Here is a 10,766-nt window from a genome sequence, read left to right as displayed (position 1 = left end):
AGAAACGGTCAAGCAGATTTGGATATTTGTGTTGGTACCAAAAAAAAGGGGGTCTGACAAAAATATCTCACGTGGTCGTCTCTCGGTCAAACTCGACCACCGTCAGCTTTCAGTCAAACTAGATGTCGTATGTACGGAAGAGAAAGGCAGTTATCTGGCCACACCGTCTGTAAAGAATATTTACTGCAATGAGGTAAAAACAGTCGATAACATGAAGCACTCAAAAAACGCGGGCCCGTAATGCAAACAAAGCAACAATAAACTGCGAGGTGATTATTTTTGACAGCAGTTGTTTAAAAAAAAAAGTGCCCTCCTTCAAAGTATGACAGGTAATTGCGCGGTTTCATCCGCTCGCCGTCAATCACGTGTGATGGACCTGAGCAGGTGACGTCACAGGTCTCCAGCCATGCTAATGCTAAACGCTAACGCCGGCGGCCCTGATTTTACTAATAACATTCTACAGAGGGAGGTGTGAAGAGCAGGACGACACCGCCAATACGCGATGAAAAAAATCATCTCGGCAAAATAAGAATTTAAAATGAGTTCTGCAGCTATTTGGCGGTGTTAATTACCAGCGTGAACGGATCATGGTGTCATTTTTTTTGGTACCATTTCCAATTAGATTGCTTTTAAAAATAGCTCGCTTGTTTCGGGCTGCCCATAGTGTATTTTTTTCAACGTCCTTGATATCCATGTACTAGTACAGTCTATGTTTTCACTCAAGACAATTTTGGCATACTTGTAGAAAGATAAGCGCCCCTACTACTGCCACTTTTGGCCTACTAGGACGCAATTAAACTTTTCTAATCATCAACAGTGCTAAACTAGGCTACTAGTAGTTTCCTCGAGGTTTGATTGCATGTCCGAGCCGGTTCGTTGGATACCTGCAAGGTCACCAGCTCGCCGCGTCCGTTTGCTCAACTTGGGCGCTCTGAGGATCCACAATAAATACCTTGCTCGTGAAAATAAACACACACAACAACAAAAAAACCCATCCCAGATAAGAATACCGCACGGAGATGTAAGACACTCACGCATCAGCGCCACTCGAACACACACACGCGGCGAGGAAGTCATTCATGTCCTTCAATCCTCCTCATTCCAGTGAAGACGTTTTATGCGCGGTATCGACTCGACATCGACACTTGGTCATTTGGAGAGCACCCCCCCACCCCCCTCCCCAAGCCATGAAGGCCGGGAACGCTCGAGCTGCAGTATTTTCGGGGAGGGGGGGGGGGGGGGATGCCTCATTTTCAACAAGATTAACTTCGGAAACAAACACGTGTACAAACTGCGAAGGTGAGGCGGTCTCTTGGTGATGGGAATGTTCTTTGATGATGGCAAATTGGAAACGGAGCTGCACAAGGTATTTTGGTGCAAAACTCGAAAGGTTGCGGCCTTTTGCTTGACATTTGGCCTGGAAGTTAAAAACGGTATTTCGCTATGTTTACATGTCGGCGTTACAGCCAATCACATCGTCCGGTTTGTGAGGAGGGCGGGGCAGCTGCGCGAAGATTACCCATCCTTCCATTGGCTTGCCGCACTTCATTATTATTTTTTTTTGTTATCGGAAATGAGCGAGTTCCGTGGAGCTCCTGTGATTTTTTTTTTAAAAGGAAGTCACAGTTTAAGGGGAATTCAGGGCAGGATGGATCATCAGTGCACAAAGGCCTCGGTTTGTTATCGGGGTCGTGATATCAGAGGCTGAGGAAGAGTGGCTCGGGGTTGGGGGCTGGGGGGGCGTGAATCAATGTCGACGGCTAATCGAGCTCATTCTCCTTGAGCTTCGCATTGTCTCTGACTTGGTCAAACGTGTACGTCTGCACAATCTTGCCGTTCTGGAAGACGGTGTGCAACAGGTCCTGGTCGGGGGGGAAAGCGGAAGACGGAGAAGAACATCGAGGATCAACAGTGGCGGACACCCCCCCTCACCCCCATGACTGTTATTGAACCGTTTGCCAAGTGAACTCACCGCTCCGTACTCCTCCAGGTCACCTTTGCCCTCTTCCAAGGTGACAAACTCCCCACTTTGAGTCCGGTGCAGAGACAGGCGTCCTTTCTTTGACCTCTTGTTGGGGTCCGCCACGGGGTCCTTGAACACGTTCACCTGGTAGGAGGCCAGCTCAGTTCATCTCAAGATCATACTCCAAAGTACGAAAGTACATGAACATGAAAACGACAGCAAAAAAAAAAAAAAAAAAAAGATTGGTGGGGGTGTTTCTCACCCCGAGTCCGTTCGTGACCACGTAGCTGCATTTGAAGGAGCAGTTGAGCAGATCTCGGGTCAGTTTCTGCAGCAGAGCGCCGCCGGAGCCAAAGGAAACGTTTTCAAGGGACCATCGGTGCTCCTTCATCCCCTCCACGATCTGTGAGGAAAAAAAAAAAAAAAACTAAGCGAAGGAAGGCAATGGCCGCATTCAGAGCTCGTTTCCCCGAGTACCTCCTGTAGTGTGTTGATGTCCACTCCGTCTCCTTGAATGACTCGGATGTACGGAGGCAGCACCATGAATCCTTTGGCGTTCTCCTGCGCCGGGAACTTCTTACCCAGGATCTCCAAAACCTGACACGGGTTCACCCAAAAAAAAATCAAAAACAAACAAAAAAAAAAACGAAAACTAATCCAAGTATTCCGCCGAACGCACCTTCAGCACCGTATCGAGGGGGTTCCCCGAGTCGGGCCGCACGACGAGCGGCGCGTCTGCGCTGCGCGACTCGATGAGCCCGCGCAGGTCCTCGCCCCAGATCTTCTCGCAGGCGTTGTAGATGTCGTAGCTGTCGCTGACGATGGAGACGGGCACGCTGGGGAACTGCTTGATGATGTGCTCGAAGGCGTCCCTCTCGTGGTCTTTGCCCCACGCCGTGATGGTGCTGGGACCGGAGACAAAGGTACCGTTTACACCAGGCATGTCCAAAGTCCGGCCCGGGGGCCAAATCCGGCCCGCGGTCGAATTTCATCCGGCCCTCGGCCCCTGTCATAAAATCAGTGCCGTCTGGCCCGCAGGTTGGGCGCAATGGAACACGTGTTGCATTGACTGAGGTCTCGTAGACTGGTGAGTGATGTTTCATAGAGTACTGCTTCCCTCTAGTGGCTAAATGAGTAATAGCATTCACTAAAGGAGTAATAGCATTTAGACACTAGAGGGCATCACTCACGAGTTAACAAGACATCACTCCGTGTTTATATTGACTGATATGTCATATTTCAAATTCCTGTTTCAAATCAACCAAAAGAAATTCTTAAGATTGTTGACATTAAAATAAAAATGGAAATGTGAAACAGACTGGCTTACTAAAATTTGTTGAACAATATTGTTGTTCAATGTAAAGAATGTCAGCCAAGGTCGGCCCCCCGACATTTTACCACATAAAATCTGGCCCCCTTGGCAAAAAGTTTGGACACCCCTGGTTTACACCCTTACGTGCGTAAATTAGGAGAACCTGACAAGATGTCCACTGTAGTAACCGCTCGTCCCTGAAAGGGTTAAACAAGGTGTTCATTTTTTTCCCCCTTGTATAAACACCGCATTCCCTAAAACACATCGACCATTAATTATTCTTGCCGGTGTAATGGACCCCTTGCTAAGGTAAACAGTTGAGTGTGTCCTCCTGTCCCGGTTACTATGGCAACAACGCGGCCATCCGATGAAGGATGAACCGAAGCGGCAGTAACTGCCCCTGATGGCGAGGAGGCAATGACTGCGTGTGTGTGTGTGTGCGTGCGACATAAACGGCCCAGCGGCGTGAAACAAAAGCAATCGCAATCTTCCTGCCGCTAGCCAATCACGACACGGGGGCCCAAACGAGCCCCCCGACACGCAGCAGATGTCTCTGGGTGGATTTTGGACGAGGGCCGAGAAATTCCATCGGCCGGGAGAGACGCTTTGCTGTTGAGAAGATTGGCGGTCATGATGATAACTTGATTGCATTTCATGACGCCACTTGCGTGCACTCGTTCGGATACAAATGTAAATTACAGATCACGGCGGATATGCCACAAAGCGACCCGCAATGAGGGAAAATCCACAAACAAGAGGATCATTTGAAAAACATTTTTTTTTTCAATAAACTGACCCCTCCCACATGCTCTTTAAAACCCTCTTTGAAAATATTCTTCAACGGCCGTTCTTGCTCACTGTCAAAAAAAAATGGAAGATTCAGAGAACATCACGTCGGGAAAAGAAAAGAAGACACTCACTAACGGAGCTGAAAAAAAAATTGCTGTCAAACTGGAACGAGAGAATTGGGTTGAAAGTGTGGATGCTTAAACCAAAGCATTCAATGTCTGATGAAAGCGCAATAGCTAGCTTGACGCTAACATATAAAGCAAAACACCATAGACAGGCTAACGGACATTAGCGCTGATGTCATGAGTGTAAACTAAAAACTGTGGTATTGCGGGGGAAACCATGTTTTGTGTGTGTGTGTGTACCTATGTTCTGCAGCAGGTACAGAGAACCCTGGCACCGGGTCCTTGGTTCCATAGTACTTCTTTATCACACCGATTCCAGCGACTGTGTCCGTGCCCTTGAAGTTGACCAAGTGAGCAGAGGCGCCGATGCCCGCAGTCTGTAAAAAAAAAACAAAAAAAAAAAACACAAGATCATATGTATTAAAAAAGGAAAAAAAAAAAAGATGAATACACTCCTATACGATGACATTTTGTTCAGTACCTCTTGCGACGAGACGCCGCGGTAGCCAAAGTCGTGCAATTTGTACTCGAGCCCCTCCAAGTTCCCGGATGTGTCCAGAAGATACTTGGCCAGGATCTTCTTCTGCTCCCTAGAGTTGGTCGCCACGGTGATGGGGTACCAGATCTGCACTAGGATGGTCTGGAGTGGGGGGGGGGGGGGGGGGGGGGGGGGGGGGGGTTGGAAAAGAGTCACTGGCACGCTGAGTAGTCAACTGGAACTAAAACCGAAAGCCAACAGGCTGGCTGAGAAGTGGGTGGCACATTCCTTGATGTACCCAAAACACATTCCAGGCCAAGAGGAGTGTGATGACAGGCGGCTTTCACTGAAATGACGCAGCGCACCGTGTGTGGTGAAGGTCGCCTCACCTATGTGTGTGCGTGTCGTCATCCAAGGCTATGCGATTATCTCTGCGCGGCAGGTTGTTTGGAATACTTGGCCTTTGCGGGATTACGCAAGAAGAAAAAACAAAATAGGCAAGCGCGCATGCACGTGACTCATTGGCCACGCCTCCTTACGCACACACACAAGGTCATCATGCGTCGCGGACTGACCTCGACTTTTGTGAAACGTAATAAAACGGCGGTCACGGCGGTACTGTGAAATGAGGTGCGTGCGTGCAGTCGAGCCGCTGGCTTGTAAATAAATGAGAGCAGAGTGCGTATGAAAGCGGAACGCGGCGTATCATGACATCATCGCGTGTGTGTGCTGATGAATGTCTTTCGACCAGCTGTGGGGATTCGAGCGGGTGCGTGCAGCGGGTAAAACTCGGGGGTTTTGTTCATTCGAAATATGATTTCTAAGATGCGTATTGAACATTCGACTGATTTTTATTTTTTTTTTAACACAACTGAGTGCCGTCCTCATATTTAGGCGGCGTCCATTTTTTTTTTTTGCACAGTCAATAATCCATTTCCACTGCTGTTGTCAAGCAAATAACTTTTAATGTAGAATAACTCCGCCTCCACGCCTTGCACGAAAACAGTCGATGTGCTGTAAATTTCGGGGAAAAAAAAGTTTCCTTATTTGACTCACCTCCACCCAATTGGTGAGCCAGAAGCATTCGGGATCCGTGCTCTCCACAGTGAACAGGACGTTGCCCCGGGGGATGACGCTCCCCTCCGGGACCGCCTTGATTTCAATCGGCAGGTGGCCGTTGTATTTCTGGGAGGGAAGAGGAAAAAAAAAAAAAGGGGGGCCAAACATCGTCACATTTTCTCCCCTGGTGCTAAAACGTCCACCAGATGTTGAGTTTCTGACCTCCAAAATGTACGTCCACCCTTTCTCGTTAAAAACGTCATCCTGGAAGTGTTCCCGGTACACCTCCTTGGCCTCCTGGATCTTCTCCGGAGTGACTACCTTTCCTGGACATGAGAAGGAGTGTGAAGTGAGGGGGAGGGGGGAAAGAGGAAAAAAAACGACAACAAAAAAAAGAAACCCAAAGGGCAGGAATGCTATTTTACTGTTCACGCTTGTAATCCAATTAGAAGCATCCCACGTGCAGCGACAAGCCGTCTTTGTCCTCTCAACTCACACTCACTTCTTGATATTCTGTATTTCTCGCCTCCGGTCCCTCACACGGCAGAAAGATCCCATTTTGAAAACAGAGAAACCGTAACTGCCAAAATTTAAATCGAATCAAATTTTCCTGTGCTACTGTCAGATTTTTCTTACACTTAAAATTAAAATGATGTAATCCTAATTTTAGTAATGTTTTCTCTTTTTTTATTTTCTTCAGTGTAGCCTGAGAAATACGTTTGGACAATTTTTGTTCGCCCAAGCGTCGCTTTGTAAAATAAAATGATAAAATTAAAAATATATCTACTAAGAGTAAAAATAATAATACTCATAATAATAAGATTTGCTTTTTATTTATTTTTTCAACGACAGGTCCATCGAATGGCCGAGTACAATTTGGAAACGTCGGCCATTTTGTAGATTATTTTAGCAGATGTTCGAAAGGCCTAAATATTAGCCTACGGCCATAATTGTTTTTTTTTTTTTAACTTATGATCGCAACATCAATTAAAAATACCAAGACGCTTGCTAAAAATATTTTTTTAGTTTTGTATCTGTGTAGATTCTCAGTCATCCCGCGGACAAAAATTTCCCCACAAAAACGACAATGAGGCTAATGACTCGGATGGTGTACTTCTGAATATTCATTCATTCATTCATTCATCTTCCGAGGCACTTGATCCTCACTAGGGTCGCGGGGGGTGCTGGAGCCTATCCCAGCTGTCTTCGGGCAGTAGGCGGGGGACACCCTGAATCGGTTGCCAGCCAATCGCAGGGCACACAGAAACAAACAACCATTCGCACTCACACTCACACCTAGGGACAATTTAGAGCGTCCAATAAGCCTGCCATGCATGTTTTTGGAATGTGGGAGGAAACCGGAGCACCCGGAGAAAACCCACGCAGGCCCGGGGAGAACATGCAAACTCCACACAGGGAGGCCGCAGCTGGAATTGAACCCGGTACAGGGGCTTTAGGTAGGGGTGGCTGCTTTAGAGTGCCTCATTGTTGCAAGTTTGCATGCTTTCGGAATGTGGGAGGAAGCCGCACTACCCGGAGAAAACCCATGCAGGCCCGGGGAGAACATGCAAACTCCACACAGGGAGGCCGGATCTGGAATTGAACCCGGTACAGGGGCTTTAGGTAGGGGTGGCTGCTTTAGAGTGCCTCATTGTTGCAAGTTTGCATGCTTTCGGAATGTGGGAGGAAACCGGAGCACCCGGAGAAAACCCACGCAGGCCCGGGGAGAACATGCAAACTCCACACAGGGAGGCCGGAGCTGGAATCGAACCCGGTACCTCTGCACTGTGAAGCCGACGTGCTAACCACTGGACTACCGGGCCGCCCTACTTCTGAATAGTCTTTGTCCAACAAAAAAACAACCCAACAACAGTACACTCCGGTTTGAATTGTTGTGGGATCAAGGATACAAATGGGGAAAGGTGAATCATTAAGCCTGCTTCGAAGGAGGGGGGGGGGGGGTCATTGCTTGGCCAGTCGTCCTCTCACATTGGCTGAAAGAGCAGCTGTGTTTTTGTGTTGCTTGCTTCCCCCACCCCCAGCGGCACCGCTGCCACCACACCATGAAATCCTCTTAGGACGCAGTGGACTGCTATTTTTTTTTTTTTAACCCCTGAAGTGGTGAAAACTACTTTTTTTCGCTCTACGTTGGAATAGTGTCAGTCGCTTTCAACATACGACACAGGAGACACCAGACTTACCTTTGAGGTATTTGTGGAGGATGTACTGAAGGCCGTAGAAGACGGTTTTGTCGTATTTGACTTTTCGGCTTTTGCCCGGGTCCGTCCTCTTCTCGCGGCACTCAAAGTACGAGTACACTTTGCTCGTGTTGGGCGGGTATTGTTTGTAATGCGTTACCTGTAGATGGAGAACACAGTTAAACGTGTCACAAGGTCGCAAAAGGAGGAGCGCTCACCGCACGGAAACAGTCGATAGATTCCGAAATGAACTTTGGGTGAACCTTCAGCCACAAATTCATCTGACTAATCTAGTAAAGCGTGCGTTATCGTCACATTGCACAAGTGACAGATAATGAAAGCAATATTTTTTTGTGACATCCGTGGTGTAAAACTACAGTACGATGTAACGGGTCAGACTTTGTCCAACGGGGACATGCCTGGGCAGAGTTCCTCAAACAGGAAGTGGTGATGCTAACAAAATAATAAATAATCCGACATCCACATTGATCCTCTCTGACATCATGCTGATTTGAATCCATTTATCCACCATGGCAGGGAAAAGGAGTGTAATTCATTAAAAGCCGAACAGAATGTCCTCGCTGATAAAAAATGGAAATGAAAAGACTGTCATGTTATTTAATTTAGGCTGAGAACGGTCAGAGGGGGGGGGAAAAAAACAACAAGGTAAAGATAAATGTCAACGACCAACTCGGTTTATTTGACCCCCGGTCAGTGTCCTTTCAAGGACTCAAAATAGAGTCAAGACATTCACTGGAGGACGTGTAGCTGCGCACATACACTCACACGCTCCACAACAACTCTCCAGCTTTATCTCGGGCTCATCGCAACACCACTGCATGCAGACTTTAAATGCAGCTTTGGATGGTAACCCGATCGGGCCAAACTAGATAAAAATAATGAGATAAAGGTTACTTCGAGCTGTCTTGGAGGCCTGTAATGAGTTGCAGCAAAAGAAAGAAGGGCCCTCCTGACATTCACCGATCTGCCGTCACTTGCCACTGTAGCAACCAAATCAAAACATTAGGGACTTCTTTTTCATGAAAAGAATAAACAACTATTAAATGAAACCACGGCAGACATTTTAGAAAGACACATCCAAGGAACATAAAACCTGATCACTAACAGGACCCTTCTATGATTTCTTGGTAGGATTAAAGATTAATGACCACTTCCTGCCTAAAACGAACGACGGTGTTCTTCTCGGCCAGGAACTGTCAGATGCTCAGGGCACTGTACACAACCTCATCTCTTCTCACGCATTGACAAAAAGCAAACGCTGCAGGATCCCTTTGGAAATGTCTGGTTGATCATGTGGCCCACACTGTATGGGGAAAACTCGTAGTTTGGGTTCGAAATATCGTTTTTTGTGACACCTGTCTGGCAAACATCTCTGAGATGCATTAACTACGAGATGCTGCATTTGAACTTAGAATTGTATTCCCATATAGCTAATTAAGTTAACGTACAAATAATTGGAGAAGAGTGGAAAAAAAAGTTACATCATACATATAATGACGTTGTCGATGCAGTCACGTAACCGCGGGACATGGCAACGAGTCCATGCGATAAGCATAAAGACAAAATGTGATTCCCCCCCCCCCCCCCTTATATTTTCCTTAGCATTGGTCGGCGATTATATAAAATAAAATGTATGACTTTCGAAATAAACTGAAAAACATTCCGATGAATGGCGCTACTTGGCACACAAAGTCGCTACGGGGCGAAGGTCATTTCCACTTCAACTTTTCGTTTGCCCGCCCAACCCCCCCCAAGTTTAAATGTCCACTCGCCCCGGTCTATTTGTTCTAATACCATCGTAATAATAAGACCTTCTGATTTAGACTTTGCCCGCGGAGGTGCGCAGTTGACTACCCACGGGGCGCTTGCTAGCTCGATGCTAACTAATGTTAGCTTGTTAACAGCCACCTTCCCCATTGCTTTACGAGTAACCTAGCACGTTAGCTCATTCGGATAGCGAAGCTAGCCGAGCACCGTCCGGTGCGACTGGGAGGGAAATGCGAGCCGACAGGGAGATGCTTTGTTTCAGTCGCTCCCACCCCCTCCGCATCCTCCGCTCGTCTCGGCCCGGTGTCGACCACCTCAGTGCGGTGGCCTTGGGGCTGATGGTGGAGCCAATTTGACTGAATGCGTTTCCATCCATCAGCCCTCACGCCCCCACCCGCCTCATCCCATCTCAGGGCGACCCCATCCCGGGGACGGTACCTTGTAGGAGTCGGTGGCGAGCAGGATGTTGAAGTCGGCGTCCCGGTGCTCCATCTTTGCCCCCCTCTTCGCTTGTGAGTCAGTCGCAGCTGTCAGTGGGTTGCGCCGTGCCGCTGCTGGGGACTCCTGACTGATAACGTAGCTGGGCGAAAAGGGGGAGGAGGCGGAGGACCGAGCCGACCACGGGAGTGGGGTTCAGAACAAGGGGGAGGGGGGAGGGAAACGGTTGGTCGCTCTCAAAAATTCCGAACTGGCTCGGCTGCACTCGGTTCTGCCCGGCAACGTCACGACGCGAGCCAACGAAGAAGCGCGCAGTCGCCGAAGATCGTAAAATGAGTGAAGAGGACTCGTTCTGCAAACAAGAAGCGGCATTGGCATACAATGGCAAACGATGGAACCCGCACACTCGCTGTTCGGCACCTGCAGAATCAGTTCTTCGCGGATTTTAGTACATGACCAAAAAAACCGAACTTAATTCTTACCAACATGCTTATAAAGCGTTTCTCCCTGGCTCATTGGTGCAAGTTACCGTGCACCACACTGGCATTTTCGCCACAGAGAACACATGGAAGTCTATTTAATGTCCAGGAGAGGGCAGTGTTGGCTACATTTATAA

At 48.0% G+C, this 10,766-nt stretch overlaps 1 protein-coding gene across 1 annotated transcript; it reads right to left on the bottom strand.

The window, feature by feature from the left end:
• Positions 1-165: 165 nt before the first annotated feature.
• On the bottom strand, positions 166-10,322 carry nampt1 (nicotinamide phosphoribosyltransferase 1). Its single transcript, XM_052056186.1, has 11 exons — positions 10,151-10,322; positions 7,928-8,084; positions 5,949-6,052; positions 5,724-5,852; positions 4,671-4,829; positions 4,430-4,566; positions 2,643-2,868; positions 2,441-2,560; positions 2,226-2,366; positions 1,973-2,107; positions 166-1,862 (listed from the first exon to the last, which is right to left on the bottom strand). Exons 1-11 carry the CDS (start codon positions 10,202-10,204, stop codon positions 1,761-1,763), a joined length of 1,464 nt encoding a protein of 487 aa, XP_051912146.1. The 5' UTR covers positions 10,205-10,322; the 3' UTR covers positions 166-1,760.
• Between the last annotated feature and the right edge of the window lie 444 nt (positions 10,323-10,766).

The sequence above is a fragment of the Hippocampus zosterae genome, chromosome 21 (assembly GCF_025434085.1).
Source record: "Hippocampus zosterae strain Florida chromosome 21, ASM2543408v3, whole genome shotgun sequence".
NCBI classification, from domain to species: domain Eukaryota; kingdom Metazoa; phylum Chordata; class Actinopteri; order Syngnathiformes; family Syngnathidae; genus Hippocampus; species Hippocampus zosterae.
The sequence above is the reverse complement of the archived record's forward strand: the minus strand, read 5'-3'. Positions and strand labels throughout refer to the sequence as shown.